Raw genomic sequence first — 18,749 nt, forward strand, 5'->3', positions numbered from 1 at the left:
ACTTCCATGTTTAAAAAGCCAACTGTTATTCTCTTAAAGTTAAAGTTAAAGTCCCAATGATAGTCACACACAAATCTGGGTGTGGTGAAATTTGTCCTCTTCATTTAACCCATCCCCATGTAATTTTGATCCATCCCCGGGGGGAGAGGGGAGCAGTGAGCAGCAGCGGTGCCGTGCCCAGGAATCATTTGGTGATCAAACCGCCCAATTCCATCCCTTCATGCTGAGAGCCAAGCAGGGAGGAAATGGGTCCCATTTTTATAGTCTTTGGTATGACCCGGCCGGGGTTTCAACTCACAACCTTTTAGTCTCAGGGTGGACACTCTACCACTAGGCCACTGAGCTGGCTTTGTCACAATGGTGAAAACAAAGTAAGTACCGTTTTTTTCCATGTATAATGCGCCCCCATGTATAATACGCACCCTAAAAATGGCATGTTGATGCTGGAAAAAAGCTTGTACCCATGTATAATACGCACCCAAATTTTGACTCCTACTTAAGTCCGTAAACGTAAAATTATTTCAGAAAAATGATCATCTTTGGGAACAACCGGATGTTATTCTGCCGGTCAGTATCACTGCGCATGCGCTAGCAAACTCAATAGCGAAGAAATATTTCGGATTTGTGTAGGGTACATTGTGACAGCAAACGAGCAGGTGATCGAGCAAGCGTCTGATACGAGAGCATTGTGTTCGTATGGCGCGTGTTTGAAGTGAACAGCAGAGAAGAAAGCGCATATGTAATGGCGGCCTCCGTAGGATATCCGGATGAAAAAAAACAAAAAAAACATTGTATCCATGTATAATGCGCACCCCAGATTTTAGGACAATAAATTAGTTAAATTTTGCGCATTATACATGGGAAAAAAAACGGTAGTTGTCTGAGGACATCAATGCTATAAACCTCAAACACATGGATTAAAGGAAAAAATTATTTTGCCTGAAAGCTTTTTCAGGCCAAATTGTGTTCCCCGGTTCATTTAAGTACTATGAAACACATTGACAGCAGTTTCTTTTTTGTCACACAGTTATTCTCAAATGTTTTCATGTAAAAAGGAGTGTAGACTGTGTACCGTAATTTTCGGACTATAAGTCGCTCCGGAGTATAAATCGCACCAGCCATAAAATGCCCAAAAATGTGAAAAAAAACATATATAAGTCGCTCCGGAGTATAAGTCGCATTTTGGGGGGACAATTTATTCGACAAAATCCAACACCAAGAACAGACATGAACGAGCAACAACAGGTTAAACGATACGGTATGCTAACGTGACTGTCACGTACTGGCGCCACCTGTGACAGGACCACGCCCTCCCCTATCAGTGGAATCGCCGCCACCTGCCACAGGCTCATGGACCGCGCTATATCAACGCCGCCAGCGCAGACCCGAGTGTCAGTCTGTCCCGTGATGTTGCTTCGCTCTCCTGTCCCTGAAAAACTGACTCACTTGAAGATTCGAAGATCCCGCAGAATAGCTTGTTTCCCCCAGCCAGATCGCCGCTTCAGCGCCAGCTGTTCCCTTCTTACCCCCGCCCGCAATAAAGTCTCTGTCGCTACGCACTTGGCTGTACTGTCCGATCCTTAACAGTGACAAACACAAACGAGGAGCTGAGAACGGGCCTGACGTAACATTCAGTTATTTAAAAAAACTATTACATAAATAATGTGTCACTCCAATTCATTAAATCCATCGATCGTCCTTTGTCAACAATGCCGTGTGCCACGCCGCAGTTCAAATTATTCCACAGGCCCATACAACGATATATAAACTATATTTTAAATAACTATCACATAAACAACAATATTATCAAACCATTTGTGTCACTCCAAATCATTAAATCCATCGATCAAATTTCTCGTCCTTTATGTCATCCTGGTGACAGAGGACATGTCCAGAGGATATGGCGCTTTAAAGTGTTTTTTCTCTCTATTTTTCATGTTTTGAATATGTTCAAGATATCAAAGCATGTGAAGTGATCAACTATACTAAAAATAACATGTGAAGTGGTCAACTATACTTGTAAGTAAGTGATGTGTTAATGATCAAGTAAATATTTGTGAAAAAAAACATATATAAGTCGCTCCTGAGTATAAGTCGCCCCCCCACCCAAACTATGAAAAAAAACGCGACTTATAGTCCGAAGATTACGGTACAGGCCCTTAGCCCAATAGACCTACCGTTTTTTCTGGACTATAAGCCGCTACTTTTTGCACAAGCTTTGAACACTGTGGCTTTTAGTCCGTTGCGGCGTATCTATGGATTTTTCGTGATTTTTGTGATGTCTCGTTAGCAAAAAGGTTGTGGACCGCTGTTGTGCGGCACCGCTTTGCTGGGCGGAGGGACATGTGACCAGACTCACGGTCACTGGGGAGAAGAGTGGTGTGTTCATCATGTCCATCCGCCAGGCAAATAGTGCCGCACAATTGACACGAACAAGAGACAGAACGAGGCATTCCTGGCGCACACGAACAAGAGACAGAACAAGATCAAGATGGACATTTCTAGAGAAAGGAAGCTTTTATTCACAAACCTTCATTATAGGGGACAAAATAAATGCATATGATGCCACTCTTAAGTTAAAGGCAGTGGATTTGGCTCTTAACGAAGGAAATAGAGGTGCTGCGTCTACTGTTGAGGTTTCTTCTGACCACCAGCGGGCACTGGGCTATTGTTGATAACATCTTGTTGAGTCACCCTTTTCAGTATTTTTTTTCCGGGTCATGTCTTCTCCGGAGTTTTAGGTGTAGCTCGTATCGCATTGCCAACTTTACCCCCCCCTGTAAGTGGTCCCATTTGATTTATTATTAGTTGTGTGCTGCTAGTGTTCCCTGAACATTAAGTTTATTATGGTCGTCGCTGAGATTTATGCATGTTTGTAGAGCTCCGTCATCTCTGTCAATTCTGACCCACTCTGATTTACTTCTGATTGACTAACACCAAGGCTTTGGCTAGCTTAATTGGTTGCGAGTAGCATCAGTTTAATACCTGATGATTTAATTGGATAGCCTCAGAGACCACAACAAACACACGTATAGCCTATTTAAAATTACCCATGCGATGGGAACTAATGCACCCCCATACCATCACAGATGCTGACTTTTGAACTTTGCGTTGATAACAGTCTGGCTGGTCCGCTTCCTCTTTGGTCCGGAGGACACCACGTCCAATGTTTCCAAAAACAATTTGAAAAGTGGACTCATCAGACCACAAAACACTTTTCCATTGTGCATCAGTCCATTTTTTACATGAGCTTGGGCCCAGAGAACCCGGCAGCATTTCTGGATGTTATTCATATACGGCTTTTGCTTTGCATGGTAGAGTTTTAACCCGCACTTACTGACGTAGTGACGAACTGTATTTACTGACAGTGGTTTTCTGAAGTTTTCCTGAGCCCATTTGGTGATATCCTTACACTCATGTCGGTTTTTAAAGCAGTGCCGTCTGAGGGATCGAAGGTCACGGTCATTCAGTCTTGGTTTCCGGCCGTGGCGCTTACGTGCAGTGATTTCACCAGATTCTCTGAACCTTTTGATATTATGGACCGTAGATGTTGAAATCCCTGAATTCCTTGCAATTTTGCTTTGAGAAATGTTGTTCTTAAACTGTTTACCTATTTTCTCACGCAAAGTAGTGAACCTCGCCCCATCCTTGCTTGTGAATGACTGAGCATGTTTGGGGAGGCTCCTTTTATACTCAATCATGGTACCCACCTGTTCCCAAATATCCTGATCACATGTGGAATGTTCCAAATGGGTGTTTGATAAGCTTTTCTCAGCTTTCTCAGTATTTTTTGCCACCTTTCCCAACTTCTACTGGACGTGTTGCAGCCATGAAATTCTAAGTTAACTATTAATTGGCAAAAAACAATTACATTTATCAGTTTGAACATTAAATATGTTGTCTTTGTAGTGTATTCAATTGAATATGGGTTTCGAAGGATGTTCAAATCGTTGTATTTTGTTTTTATTAGGGATGCACCGAAAATTCGGCCACCGAAAGTTTTCGGCCGAAAATGACCCAAAAGTGCATTTTCGGTTTTTGGCCGAAAGACCTAAATCACCGAAACAACACGGCCGAAACTTGTGATGACGTGAGCAAACAGCGCAGCCAGCACGCGGGAAAACGGGATAAGAGCCAGCATGTCTGCGGTGTGGACTGATTTCACTATCTCAGAGAAAGACCCACGGATAGCGATTTGCAAAACATGCAATGCTGAAATTTCAAGAGGGGGTGCATCTGCAAAAAGTTTCTCCACGTCGGGTTTAATTCATCACCTGAAATCCAAACATCCCGATCGCCATTCTGAATATGAGAAGAAGGCGACACAGAAAAGGAAACTGACACCGAGCACGCCCACTCCGTCTGTGGCGGACGTTTTTGAAAAGGCAAGAAAGTTCTCCAGTGATTCTGCCAAGGCAAAGGGCATAACACACAAAATTATGGAATTCATTGCTTTAGATGATCAGCCGTTCTCTATCGTAGAAGATGTGGGATTTCGTAGGCTGATAGATCACATTGAGCCCCGTTATGCTATGCCAAGCAGACGACATTTCTCAGACGTGTGTTTACCTGAGCTGTTTAATATCGTTGCAACTCATGTCCATGAGCTTCTAGCATCAGATATTACAGCGATCAGTTTCACGACCGACATATGGAGCTCCGACGTCAGCCTCACCAGTATGCTCAGCCTAACCGCGCAGTGGATCGACAAAGATTTCAAGCTGCAAAAGATTCTGCTCCATTCACAAGAGTTTAGAGGCTCACACACAGCGGCAGCAATTTCTGATGCATTTACCAATATGTGCGACACCTGGCATATCGACCGATCTAAAGTGCATGCCATAGTGAGTGACAATGCAAGAAATATGACAAAAGCGATAGAAGACAGCCAGCTGAAAGGAATACGGTGCATGGCCCACACACTACATCTGGCTGTGAACGAGGGAGTGTTGTCTCAGCGCAGCGTAAAAGACATATTGGCTATAGGCAGAAGAATAGTTGGCCACTTTAAACATTCTCAGCTGGCCTATTCCCGCTTACAGTCTATGCAAGATCAGCTTGGAACACAAATAAAACGGTTCCAACAAGACGTGAGTACACGCTGGAATTGCACTTTTTACATGCTGGAAAGCCTCTTTGCACAAAAGCGAGTCTTGGCTGCTTACAGCGCAGATCATGAGCTCCCCGCGACATTCACTTCACACCAGTGGGTCTTAATAGAGAACATTCTCTCTGTCCTTGCCCCCTTTGAGCAGCTAACGAAAGAGATCAGCTCCTCTGATGCATCTGTTGCAGACGTAATACCGTTAATTGCGGCACTAAAGCGTCTTCTAAGTAAAGAAGTTGAGACGGACCACGGGGTGAAAACAATCAAAAGTACACTCTTAGAGTCTGTCAAGAGACGTTTCACTGAGAGCAATGATGATCCTCTGCACTTCATCGCGACTGTACTTGATCCGCGTTATAAGGATCATTACTTGGACGTGGGAATAAAACAGCGCGCACGAGAAATGATCCAGGCCGCGATGGATGCGGACAACCCGCTTGGAGACGGGCCAGCGCACAGCGCAGGAGGAGAGCAGAGCGCCGAAAAAAGGACCCGTCACTCTGCACCAGATGAGGGGCATGCGCCTTCGTTGTCTGATACGTTCAATGAGATCCTGCAAGAGAGTGCCCCAAACAATAGGTAGGCTATTCTGTTCTGACTGACTATATGTGACTGATTATTTCATTTTTCTGCTATAGAGTTTTTATTTTATTTGATTAAAATGTTTATGCACTGGCCCTTTATCTTTCTCAAATGTCAGGCAGCCAACAAGCTCAACCGCTCAACAATTAGATGGTTATCTGTCTGAAGTCCCCATCTCCAGAAGTGATGACCCTCTTGCCTACTGGAGAAATAACCATGGCCGCTTTCCTGACCTGGCAAAGATGGCACGCAAGTACTTGTCTGCGCCGTGCACAAGCACTGACAGTGAGAGACTGTTCAGTGCTGCAGCTCATGTTCTTGATGAGAAGAGGAACAGACTTCACTGTGACAAAGCAGAAAAGCTACTCTTCATCAAGAAAAACCTGCCACTTTACCTCAAGAAGTAGAACGGGCGTGTGTCTAGTGTTAAAATATTTGTTTTCCAGTTTGTGCATCCACAATTCTTGGTGGATTTGTTGTTGATAAAGGCTATGGTAACCATTGTTTTGATACACTTTTATGTTGTACACACAGAACAAAATTTAAAAGGCACTTGACTTATGCACTTTGTGTTTTTATAAGAGAACATATTTAATTTTACAGTCTTTCAGCAGGCCAGTCAGTTATAAGCCTGTAAATTATTATTTAATGTACACATGAGTGGGGTCAAGTTAAACATTTTATTTTTATTTTATTTTTGAATTTAAATTTATATTGTGCATTGTTGTAATGTCAGTGCTAAATAAATATTTTCATACTTTTGTAACTGGTTTATTGCAATGCCTTGATTTTAGTGAGGTTAGTACACATGTAGCCATAAATGCTGTGGTTCTAATAACTGACATAATCATTTCTTTCGGTGTTTCGGTTTTCGGCCTTGGTTTCCTCATTTTTGGTTTTCGGTTTCGGCCAAGAATTTTTATTTCGGTGCATCCCTAGTTTTTATTTACATTTGACATAATTTCCCAACTTCAACCGAATCCGGTTAGTAGTCAACTACCTTTTATTTTTTATTTGTTTGTTTTTTAACAATGTAGTGTAAATTTGCTCATCAAATGTGTCTTGGCCAGTGTCTTCTTGACCTGATTTATGCAAAATGAACCAACTTAAAGTGTTGAGTTTTTAGCTCTATTACAGAGGGAACTCAAGTCAAAATGTCTCTGAAGTAACATGTCACGTGCCCTCATTAGTCCAAACACAATATTATGATTGATACTGCGTTTGTAGAGTAATAATTAAGCAGATGAATCTACAAGTTCTGCTGACTTTTTATCAAGCAATGCCCTTTGCCTTGGATCAAAAATGATGGCAAAAAGCCCTTGTCTTGCAAACGTCAAGGCTCATCGGTTGTCTGTGTTTGGTCATTTCCTCTTACCGTAGTTTGTTTCGATTTTGGCGGCGTCCAGTGTGGTGATGATCTTATCGGGAAGTCCTTCGAGCCTAAAGATGCACGCATAGCGGTGCCAGTCTTCAGGTGGCACAGCACTCACATTCAGGAAAACGCTGAGCTGGAAAGTTCCGTCGTGGTTGGGGAGCAGCTGGTCGTGCTTCACATGGTCGTGAAGCTGTTCACCGTCGCGCATCCAGAACATGTCCACTATGTTGGGGTAGAATCCCGTGGCGTGACATGTAACCGGCGCCGATGGCTGCGTCTGCAGCAGAGCCACCAGGGGCCTCTCTGAGGAAGTGAGACAAAATGAATTCATAGAAATGAGGTTGCATCATAAGGCCTCCTGCACACCAGTAGTATGCAGTATGCGGTTCTTCCACAAAATTTCACAAGCTGCCGAGTCTAAACCGCTGTTTTCGCATCAATTCAAAGTTTTAATCTAGACTTGGGGTGTGACATTAAAGCAGCAGGGATGTGTTTGAAGCTCACATTGACCAACATATGAAACTCTACTCAAGTTGTGATAAAACAAGACAAACGTTCATTTTGCCATGATTAGTGTTGACGGCTGAAACAAAACTGCAATTTGAGTGGTCCCTGATTGATAGTGTGAAGATCTCCAAAGAGTGATTCATGTATCAAACTGGCACTTGCCAGATTAATGATCAGCTCTCTATCCCACAAAACCACAAATGCAATTGTCGAGTTCATTTCGCAGGACCTGAGGCCCGTTAAAGGGCATGCAAAGATACTATGGGGTCCCAAAATGTATTTGATAAAGATGGACTTGTATTTTTGGAAACTGTTGTGAATTTTTGAATAAAATTGCGAATTGAGGAGTAATCGATGAAAAATCAACGGTTTGTATGTGATCGTTGAAGTTCATCCCGGAAATTGTCGAAGTGACTGTGACGTAGATTATAGGAGGCCGAGCGTTGCCGAGTTACTTAGCCCATGTAAGCATAATGGCGGATACAGAAGTGGAAGCGATGTCGTCTGACGAATCCCCCTCAGATGATTCTTCACCTTCTGACGAAAATGAAGAAGAGTATGATTTCTTTCTTGGGGTACAAGGCTACCAATTTGAACCAGTGAGAAGTACCCCAGCGACTGAAGCATCGCAAAACGAAGGTGCGGAAGGTACAGCCGGAGAAAATCAATGGCTATATACTGATAATGTTTTGGGTGTCCAATATAATAAATTATAAGAAAGTTGCAAAGAAAATTTCTTTTAATAATATATTCGGCAACATATTTTTTTATAGGGTGGAAAACAGTAGGAAAATTAATTTTTAGGACTGGGAAAACCCATGAACGATGATCACTTTGGTGTGCTAATTCTTATTTTCCCTTTGCACACAGTATGTTACTACCAAAGTTACACCTATTGTTATAAGCCTAAACTTTTTTATTTTTCAAATAACAAAAGGTAACATTTTCATACCCCAAGAATCTCCCTTTTGGCAATTGCACGGCTCTGTCTTGGCACTTTCGAGGGGGGGTGGGTGAACTTGGGGGGGCTCCGTTGTCTCTATTATGCTTATATGTGAAGTATTGGAGACAAAACACCAGGAAATTGTATGGATCTTCACGCTATCAATCGGTAAACAATGGGGGGAGTCCTATCATCTACGTCACGGTACCAGGTGATCCAGATTGGCGCGGTTCATGACAGGGGCAGGAAAGATCGAGAAATACACACAAATTAACTGCGTTTGGCTCACAAATGCAATTTTATTTCAAATTCTATTATATTATTTGGACACAGGTGAATATAATCGAACATTCTGAGTGTTTTTTAAAACATGTTAAATGTGCCTTTACATATGCTTTAATGTTGTGAAATGTGCTGTTGCAAAGTACTAAAGCAAGCAACTCACGTATTCTCTGCAGGACGCTCTTCCCATATTTCAGCATATTGCAAAGGCGCTGAGGACATTCCTCAAGCAAGCGATGGTCCATGAACTCCAGCCAGCCTTCATTGAGGTTCCACTTGCGGACAGTGGCCTCCAGCTGAGACTGGAGCCAGATCCACTGCCGGTTCTCCATGTCTAGAAACAGCGTGTCGTCGCCATCATAACTGTGATGGTTGAAGCCTGACTTTGAGACGCTGTCGTCGTCATACTCGCAGCCGTGCAGCACCTGGAACACGTGGATGCCTGACCAGGCGCAGCACGAGGATACAGTATTAGCTCAGAGCTTTGGTCATTTGCATTACAACACTTTTCCAAAGAGATACCATCTTTCGGCGCTCCCATACATAATGATTTACAGTTCCCTTTGCCTTTGAATATTTCACGTGTCTGGAATGTCAGAAGACCATTGTAGGTTTCTCAGGGGTTATGGAGGTTTTCCGTTTGTGTTGTCGTAGTGTCATACGAGTATTAACAGTTTGTGACTGCGCAAGTCGCTGGCCACACATCTTCCCCCGATTTACTTTAATATTCCAACTCCATTCTCTCATTGTCACATAACTAGATTCCTTATCACGTGAGATATATACAACAGGTGAATTGTTGCATACAACAGTGAAATTTGCCATTTATCCTGTGTATGTTACATTGATTTTTAACACCGGCATTTAAAAAAATAAATAAAAGGCGCGTCGCCAACTTCGTAAGTATATGGTAAGTATGGTAAGTATACATACACGCAAAGTCGCCTGTCTACCGACATATGTGAAACGCAAGTGCCTGGCAAGCCTCCTTCTCAATGTGTGCACTGTGCAAGGGGAGATGGCTTGAAGCGTAGAAGAGCTCGCTGTCTCCCATCCGCTCCTTTTTGAAATGCATGATGCAGAAATTGACAGTAAAAATGAAAATGTATTGTTAAATGTATTGTTATATCAACAATGGATGACATCAAATGCAGTCAAATAGATCACCAATGTGGCATGCAATGTAAAAGCTTATACAGTGAATGCATGTGTACGTACATGCATTGACACTGTACTCAGTATGCTTATACAAATACTGACATTGATCTCACTTTTTTTTTTTTACGTGACTCCAAATCAACACAAATGAAGCCACGTTGTTCATGTTGCGAGCTCACAACACACACCGACTTTACAACAACATTCAGCCTATGAATTTTGACACGGCAATTATTTTCAAGTGCTAGTTGTAGAGTGGGTAATGTCTTCTTCTTGTTTTGTAGCGGTAGCAAACAACCTTAGGTGCATTACCGCCACCTTCTGGAATAGAGTGTGGATCTTTTTTTCTTTACTTTGTTTTAGAAAGGGGCGGCTCGGTGACGCACTGGGTAGCACGTCCGCCTCACAGTTAGGAGGGTGCGGGTTCGACTCCACCTCCGGCCCTCCCTGTGTGGAGTTTGCATGTTCTCCCCGTGTCCACGTGGGTTTTCTCCGGGCACTCCGGTTTCCTCTCACATCCCAAAAACATGCTTGGTAGGCCAATTGTGCACTCCAAATTGCCCCTAGGTGTGAGTGCAGATGGTTGTTTGTCTCTGTGTGCCCTGCGATTGGCTGGCAACCGGTTCAGGGTGTCCCCCGCCTACTGCCTGATGACGGCTGGGATAGGCTCCAGCACGCCCGCGACCCCCGTGGGGACAGAGTGGTACAGAAAATGGATGGATGGATGTTTTAGAAATAAAAAAAAATAAATAAAACAGATCAGTGGCCGAGTGGTGGAGTGTCCGCCATGAGACTGGAAGGTTGTTCCCAAAGATGATCTTTTTTCTGAAATAATTTTATGTTTACGGACTTAAGTAACCCAGCCGGGTCATACCAAAGACTATAAAAATGGGACCTATTGCCTCCCTGCTTGGCACTCAGCATTAACGGTTGGAATTGGGGGGTTAGATCATCAAATGATTCCCGAGCGCAGCACCGCTGCTGCTCACTGCTCCCCTCTCCCCCATGGGATGGATCAAAATCCCACGGGGATGGGTTAAATGCAGAGGACAAATTTCACCACACCCAGATGTGTGTGTGGCGATTATTGGGACTTTTTTTTTTTTTTAAAGACTTTATATCTCATTACCCTATTTCACACACGGATGGCTTCAGGCTTGACAACCACATTGACTCGGTAGTTCAGATCGGCTCGGGTATGCGACACAACGTAATAAAGAAAATAACGGTACTATAATATCCATCCATCTATCCATCTATCTATCCATCCATCGTTTTTCTGAACTGCTTTTTGACACAAGGTTCACTGGTATGCTGGAGCTTAACCCAGCAGACTTCGGGCAGTAGGCGGGGGACACCCCGAACGCCAATTGCAGGGCACACAGGCAACCTTTCGAGCTCAAAACCACAACCTACGGGCAATCTGGAGTGGTCGACTACAATATTGATACTGTAATGTAATATTGTGCCTCAATAGATAAGTTAGTTTTGTTTGTTAGTGTTTGCTCATTCAATTCACATCAAGATTAACAACTAACCGCACAATAATATTGAAATGTTTATTTTTCTGATGTAAAAAAATTTACTCAGGTAAGCTCTCAATAGTACCGTATATATTTTGTTTTTTAGAAATATTTTTATTTTACTGAAAATACTTTGTCTTACGATGAACACACGTCACATAACCTTATATACAGAACAGAGACACTGCACTATCGATAAAACACAAACACCGCAAACAGTAATTGAAGAGGATTTCTACTATACAGGTTGGGTTGAGTCGAGTGGTGACCGTGAAACGAGTCACCATGGGGCTATCATCTTAATCAGAAATCTTGCCCGCGGGTACATCAGGCCAGCTGGATGTCGCGGGGAAAAAACGGTGACGCGCGTGGATGACACTACAGAGTGAAGCTTAGCACTCACATAATTGGCTGCCTGGTGAAGAAGTGGGCAGGGCCAAGAAATGATCCACTCTTGTCACATAACTTTAGATATAAAACACAAACACTTCACTATATATAAAACACAAACACTGCAAACAACAGTATTTAAGTCGATTTCGACTATAAAGGTTGGGTTGTGTCGAGTGGTCACTGTGAAACGTTTGAGTCACCACGCGGCTATCATCTTCATCAGAACTCTTGCCCGCGGATCCGTCGGGCCAGCTGGAGGTCGCGGGGAAAAATGGTGACCCGCTTGGCGTGGATGGCGCACAGGTTGGCATCAGAGAACAGCAACACCAATAAGGCCTCAGCCGCCTGTAAAGATCCCAACAAGTCGTCAATGTGTAAGCCGGCCCGAGTGTCCCGCTGCGTCCGGCGTCGGCAAGGGCAGCGCAGTATTTTGGGTCGCAGTGAGTCGGTAGGCGGAAATGGGGCATCACCGATTGTCACTTGCGTACACGCCAGAGTTGGTCAGGGATCGTTCAATGTCCCAAACGTTCACCAACTTTTTTAGGAAGTTCTTGTTGTCGCAATAAAATTTTGAATATGTTAAAAACTCCCTGATCAAAATTTCCCCCGCGTAGAAGAAAAGTACAGGTGAACATTTGACAAACGCTTTGTCGAACGTTTGCGACCTTCAACAAACCATAACGAAAATGCAGTAATCACTCCATTTGAAAACACTCGCAATTCTTGGTCGCTCTGTAGGATAGAGACTTTAGTATGACATTTGGACCTCCCCGGCGACTTTACCTCCTGAAGCGCCATCAGGGCGAAGACCTGCCATCTGAGGGCACTTCTGCCATATGACTGGCACACCTCACGGACCTGGGTGTGTGGGAGGGTGGCTACATGTCAAGGCAATGATCTAACAAGCTTATGGGCTAACGTGTGAGCTGGTAACACCTTACCAGGCGAGAGAAGGGCGCTTTCCTGATGAGGAGCTCTGTGCTCTTCTGGAACTTGCGGATCTCCATTAGGGCCTTGGTCCCTGGCCGGTACCTTCGCCTCCTGGGCGGCGTGGGCAACGGGGGCGGCGACGCAGGTGGCTGAGCTGGAAATACAAAAACCTTTAGGAACGTGTCATCAAAATGGGACAACGGCGCAGTGAGCTCACTATTCCCAGATGGGCCCGGCTGCGGTGACTGCGGCGGGCGGCGCCCTCTGGGGGATGCCCGCTGCGGTGACTGTGGCGGGTGGCGCCCTCTGGGGGATGCCCGCTGCGGTGACTGCGGCGGGCGGCGCCCTCTGGGGGATGCCGCAGAGGATGTGCATTGCACACCGGGGGATGGCCCAGGCAGTGGCTGCGGAGGACGGCGGCGCGGATTGCCGCGTTTTCTTCGGCTGGACGAGGAGTTGTGGCGCATGATGCTGACCACAAACAGGACAACAAATCATGATTTGGTCATGTCGTAAATGGCTGACTACAGCATACATATGTACATGAAAGACACGCAACACTCAACAAAGAGCTAACGCAATAGCATGTCTACTTTACAAGTGCTACAATTAATTGAGTCATCAACAACTAACCGCTAATCAAACTCACTACTTCGATCACTGAATGAATTGTTTAGACTAGAGACCTTGTTCAACTTCAACTTGTCCAAAGCCTCAATAGGATTCGAGATGAACAGTGGCCTGAAGACCACGAGGGTACAACATTACATGACAAAATATTGAATCCGTTTGTTCTGCTCTACACGGGACAGTACGCCCTATTGGACCGTGGGTTTTCCGGTTTAATAGTTTAAGTTACACGGATGCATTTACAAACCAGCATGTGTATTTGCCTGTCCGAGCAGGAGGAAACCCCACTCTCTGCGAGCTCATGTTCAGTCGCTGTTGTGCTTCGGCTGGCACTCACGTTGTTGCAACTGTAGCTGGGTAAAATTGCAGCCAAGGTTGCCAGGACTGGTCATCACTGATTACTTGAGCTTCTTATCACTTGTTATTGTTAGCAAAAAAGATCACTTTTAATTGTCGACAGTCACAAGTTACGTTTGAGAAGCTCAGTTGCAATTTAAAACTTTTACTGCTCCCTATTATAGGAGAGATCAGAATCATACCCCTCAACCTGTGTTCGTCACTCTAATAACCATTGCTTTAAATGCTTATTTTTTCCAGGGAAGGACCATTCATAGTCCTGGTCTCATGAAATGAAAATGCATAACATATATTCAAAATGCAAAAAGGTTGTGTCCTACACCCCGCCAAAAGAACTTCGGACATCACGTGACTGATCCCATTTATTTTCGTTTATGCACACATCCTAACTGCATAGTCGTGGCAGTTAAAATAAATAAAAATAAATAAAAATTGCAGAACAAGATACAATAGTAATTTTTAAATTACCGTATTTTCCGCCCTAAAAGGCGCACCGGATTATAAGGCGCACCTTCAATGAACGGCCCATTTTAAAACTTTGTCCATATATAAGGCGCACCGGATTATAAGGCGCATAAAATAGAAGCTATACTGCAACAAACTGAGGTTGACTAGGGTTGCGGTATGCAGCCACTAGCCAATAACCAATGAGCCCTCTGTAAACAATCGCGTTTCTCAAACGATCTCCTATAAAATGATCGGAACTGACTAAAGTTCGATCTAACGCATTGGTACAACTTACCTATGTTTCCCTTCCATATCGATCCGTAGATTTACTCGAAACATTAACAGAGCAGCCTATTTTCACATGAAATAGCCTGGTACGTATAGCAGCTATCGTTATAGCATTAGCCATCCGCAAAGTCCCACGAGCCTCAGCTCGCAATCTCCCATGAGCCTCAGCAAAGTGTAAACAATCGCGTTTCTCAAACGATCTCCTATAAAATGATCGGAACTGACTAAAGTTCGATCTAACGCATTGGTACTACTTACCTATGTTTCCCTTCCATAGCGATCCGTAGATTTACTCGAAACATTAACAGAGCAGCCTATTTTGACATGAAATAGCCTGGTACGTATAGCAGCTATCGTTATAGCATTAGCCATCCGCAAAGTCCCACGAGCATCAGCTCGCAATCTCCCATGAGCCTCAGCAAAGTGTAAACAATCGCGTTTCTCAAACGATCTCCTATAAAATGATCGGAACTGACTAAAGTTCGATCTAACGCATTGGTACTGCTTACCTATGTTTCCCTTCCATATCAATCCGTAAATTTACTCGAAACATTAACGGAGCAGCCTATTTTGAAATGAAATAGCCTCGCGGGTACAACAGCTATTCGGTGACGCCCCCTGACTACAGTTACCATAATGTTGGGAAGCGATGCGACCTTGTAATTTACTAGTCGTACTAAAACGTACTGAAACATTTTGGCAGAGCACTGTGTACAACCAGTATGGATCAACAAATTCATCAATTGATCCATATATAAGGCGCACTGGATTATAAGGCGCACTGTCGGCTTTTGAGAAAATTTTAGGTTTTTAGGTGCGCCTTTTAGGGCGGAAAATACGGTAAATGCATAGTCGCGGCAGTTAAAATGAATAAAATAATTGTAGACCTACATACAACAGTAATATTTGCAAAATAAAACCTTCTCGGACGAAATGCATCATAATTAGCTGTTCAAAGGTAATAATTCCTGTCCTATGCATCGTGGGCAATGTAGGCTGACTAGAAAGCTTCAAAATTGACTTACTAGTGAACATGTAAGCTAAAAAGACATTTTACGTGCATGTGACAGTCACATTTTGACCTCACAGTGTAATTTCTTTATTGGTCACAAGCAAATTGATTAAAAAGATGAGTAAAAAATGTTGGAACAGGATATTGGTGGTCACATCCTACAGTTTACATGTTGACATAGTAATGCAAATGTACACTGGTTGCACCAGTTATGTTTTTTTTTTTATCTCACTATTTAACTTGTCAAGTTCAGAATTGCTCACTAGTTCACTAGTAAGGTATATGTCCACTAGTACCATTAGTTGGGATCTTCCCAGCCTCACTATCTGACTTGTGGGGTTCAAAATGTTAACTAATGAACTAGTAAATGCAAAGGGATTTTCCTTTCTGACTCACTCGGTCTGACTAGTGAGTCAAAATGCCTTTCATTTGTTCACTATCTGATCTACTACTAACTAGTCACTCTGGACTGAACTAGTTCACAAGAAAGAAAACATGTTTCACTAGTTAACAAGTGAGGTTAAAATTACACCAGCTAGTGAACGTGTTTACTAAGGTACCATTTTGAGCCTCACTAGTTAGCTTGTAAGTCAAAATAGATGGTGCGTAGCAAAGTGGTCTGTGCATTCATGAGTAAACATCCATCCATCTATCCATCCATCCATCCATCCATTTTCTGAACCGCTTAGTCCCCACGGGGGTCACGGGTGTGCTGGAGCCTATCCCAGCCGTCATTGGGCAGCAGGCGGGGGACACCCTGAACCGGTTGCCAGCCAATCGCAGGAAATACAAACAATCAACCATTTGCACTCGCACTCACACCTAGGGACAATTAGGAGCGCTCAATCGGCCGACCAAGCATGTTTTTGGGATGTGGGAGGAAACCGGAGTGCCCGGAGAAAACCCACGAGGGCCCGGGGAAAACATGCAAACTCCACACAGGGAGGGCCGGAGGTGGAATCGAACCCGCACCCTCCTAACTGTGAGGCGGACGTGCTACCCAGTGCGTCACCGAGCCGCCACGAGCAGACATGTAACCCATAATTCTGTAAAGTCGGCATCCACTAGTTCTATTCGGGACATTTTTTACCTCACTAGTAGAACTGGTTACGTGAAAAAGTCGCACTAGTGCACAATTTGGGGTATAACTAGTCAACCATAATTTTTCTACAAGTTAGATATCACAGCTTCAATGGGCTTGCACTAGTTAACTTGTCAGTGTTTTATTTATCATTAGTTAACTGGTGGGCATTTCAGCTCCTATTAGCTAACTTCTGCAGAAAATCATAGGTCACTAGTTAACATGTTGGAATAATTCACGTTTGACTAATTTACATGTTGCTGAAAATGAGTGACTGGTTAGAGTTTCTGTGCAACTCGTAAGACAAAGTGCGTAACTCGTGTGGCTCAATGTCCAACTAATGTTGAGAAAGACCGAACTAGTGAAAAACACTGTCTAATATCAAGGATATGGAATAAATGATCAAATTGCTTGCCATACATAACAGCCCCCACAGTAGAACCTGCTGCCACCCCCAGGTAAAATTGCAAAAGTGTAAAATTGTAGAAGTGAGGTGACATTGCAGTAAAAACGTTGCAGCGACATGCTGAATAGAATGTTGTTGCAGCCGTCTGAAAAACTGTTTGGGACGGGGCAAAAGTGCCATTTTCTGTCTGTAGAGTTTAGAGTAGTAAGTCGGAAAGCAGGCAGAAACGTCATGTGACATACGACAGTATCCTCGTCGTCTCACATACTCTCACATACTTACAAATTTGTTTGCCTTTCAGTTCAGTGCGCGTCTTCTTTTTATTCACTTGGTTGTTTGCTGTTGAAATTTCAGAAGTCAGGAGGTGGCGACGTGTTGTGACGTCGTTATACCGTCCGCTACCACGTGAGCTTTGCAAAAAAAAAAAAAAGTTAACTTTGCGTTTTTTCAATTGACCTTTTTCGTCCTTTGAACTCGTGTCGTCGCTGTGGCTCTTCAACTTGCCAGTGTGTGCACGGGAAGGTCCGAGAAAAGTGGCAAAAAGCAACTTTATAAGCAGCCAAATCGAGTAGAAATCCAGTCCAAATTCAAATGTCGCGTCCCTCAGCCTTCGTCCAATCAGCGTGCAGCGTCAGTGATACTCAGGGGGGCGGGCTAAGTGAGGCGTGAGTGTCGGGGAGTGCTTAAAAACCTGACCGTCGCCACTCGACGGGGTGGCATCAGAAGTGACAGAAAGAGTCACTTCTCACTTCATTTCCGTCTCCAAGAGAAATTCATAGATATGGAAATCATAATGCAATGACAAAAAGAAAATATTAAAAACAAAGGGCGTAGGTTTATACAAGGATGGTAGGGACACAACCAGTATTTGGGGAATACAAAATAATCCTTACCAAAATAAAATAGTAAATATTAATATTTACTATTTCATTTTACTACCGCGAAAATCTACATTTATTAATGTAATATTTCAGTATATTACGCAGTGGTAGCATTAATTTAAAAACTATTTTAACGTAGTTTCTTTAATGAGAGATTCTGAGATTTATTCGAAGCTATGACAATAACGACAGATGTATGGAGGTAGATTGGGGTCAAACGTTTTATACTTGAAAAAACAACCTCGTACTTGGAAAAAATAGAACTTTAACCTGAAAACTAACATGCTGAGCTTAAAACTTGAAAAATAAAACAATGTATTCAAAATAAAAATACCTGTTTGAAAGTTGTTTTCGAGTTGAAAATAGTTTTGCTTCACTTTGGTATATATATTTTTTTTAAATAAACTACTTTTGGGTTTGACCTCAATTTATTGTTCAAGATTTGAGGTATTTTTTTTTCAGTTGCGTGTTTTATATTTTCAGATTCATATTTTTTTTCAGGTTCAACTTCAGATTCAAATCTTTTTTTTTTCTGGCTCAAATCTTTACGAGTTGCACACTTTTGACCCGAATCTGGCGTGGGGCGTGTTATTAGCTGAGCGGGGCGTGGAATCACGGGTGACAACTGAACTGGAAGGCTTGGAACCACCCCCGAGAGACAGAGAACGTAGGAAATTAAACCCGTTGTGCCGACGTTTGTTAATTTTGGGGACACCAACTCATATAACAACGTAAAACATATCCATATTGTCATATAAAGCAGTTAACCAAATGTCTGATTTTTATGTTTTGATTGGCGAATATAAAAACAAGGAATAAAACACCAGACAAGTTTTAACATAAATGT

The 18,749-nt window shown here is 43.2% G+C and overlaps 3 protein-coding genes across 6 annotated transcripts in view; 1 reads left to right on the forward strand and 2 right to left on the reverse strand.

Moving 5' to 3' along the window:
• The window catches only part of LOC119123962 (major histocompatibility complex class I-related gene protein-like), a 106,194-nt gene that overhangs the window by 17,489 nt on the left and 69,956 nt on the right, over positions 1-18,749 (reverse strand). The window contains exons 3-4 of the mRNA XM_037253382.1: positions 8,960-9,238; positions 7,065-7,367 (exon numbers count right to left, since the gene is read on the reverse strand). Coding sequence (XP_037109277.1) covers positions 7,065-7,367; positions 8,960-9,238 — 582 coding nt within the window. The remainder of the gene's footprint in view (positions 1-7,064; positions 7,368-8,959; positions 9,239-18,749) is intronic.
• On the forward strand, positions 4,783-6,302 carry LOC119124052 (zinc finger BED domain-containing protein 4-like). Its single transcript, XM_037253681.1, has 2 exons — positions 4,783-5,686; positions 5,808-6,302. The coding sequence occupies exons 1-2, from the start codon at positions 4,800-4,802 to the stop codon at positions 6,094-6,096; spliced, it is 1,176 nt and encodes a 391-aa protein (XP_037109576.1). The 5' UTR covers positions 4,783-4,799; the 3' UTR covers positions 6,097-6,302.
• Positions 11,500-17,535, reverse strand: LOC119124076 (histone H3-like centromeric protein A). 4 transcript variants are annotated; one of them, XM_037253733.1, is made up of 6 exons: positions 17,304-17,456; positions 17,031-17,208; positions 13,018-13,271; positions 12,812-12,954; positions 12,654-12,728; positions 11,500-12,215 (listed from the first exon to the last, which is right to left on the reverse strand). In XM_037253733.1, the coding sequence occupies exons 2-6, from the start codon at positions 17,138-17,140 to the stop codon at positions 12,090-12,092; spliced, it is 708 nt and encodes a 235-aa protein (XP_037109628.1). In that variant the 5' UTR covers positions 17,141-17,208; positions 17,304-17,456; the 3' UTR covers positions 11,500-12,089. The 4 variants fall into 4 exon arrangements, with proteins under 4 accessions (XP_037109628.1, XP_037109630.1, XP_037109629.1 ...); XM_037253735.1 differs by lacking the exons at positions 17,031-17,208; positions 17,304-17,456 and adding an exon at positions 17,478-17,535; XM_037253734.1 differs by having other exon boundaries at positions 12,812-12,949; positions 17,031-17,458.

This window comes from Syngnathus acus, chromosome 6 (assembly GCF_901709675.1).
Source record: "Syngnathus acus chromosome 6, fSynAcu1.2, whole genome shotgun sequence".
NCBI lineage: Eukaryota > Metazoa > Chordata > Actinopteri > Syngnathiformes > Syngnathidae > Syngnathus > Syngnathus acus.

Coding starts and splice junctions, on each gene's coding strand:
- LOC119124052 (XM_037253681.1), top strand. CDS start 4,800: ATGTGCGACACCTGGCATATCGACCGATCTAAAGTGCATGCCATAGTG. Junction 5,687..5,807: donor GAGAGTGCCCCAAACAATAG/GTAGGCTATTCT, acceptor CTCAAATGTCAG/GCAGCCAACAAGCTCAACCG.
- LOC119124076 (XM_037253731.1), bottom strand. CDS start 17,254: ATGACGTTTCTGCCTGCTTTCCGACTTACTACTCTAAACTCTACAGAC. Junction 12,729..12,811: donor AAGCGCCCTTCTCTCGCCTG/GTAAGGTGTTAC, acceptor CCACACACCCAG/GTCCGTGAGGTGTGCCAGTC. Junction 12,216..12,653: donor CCCTGATGGCGCTTCAGGAG/GTAAAGTCGCCG, acceptor GGATCTTTACAG/GCGGCTGAGGCCTTATTGGT.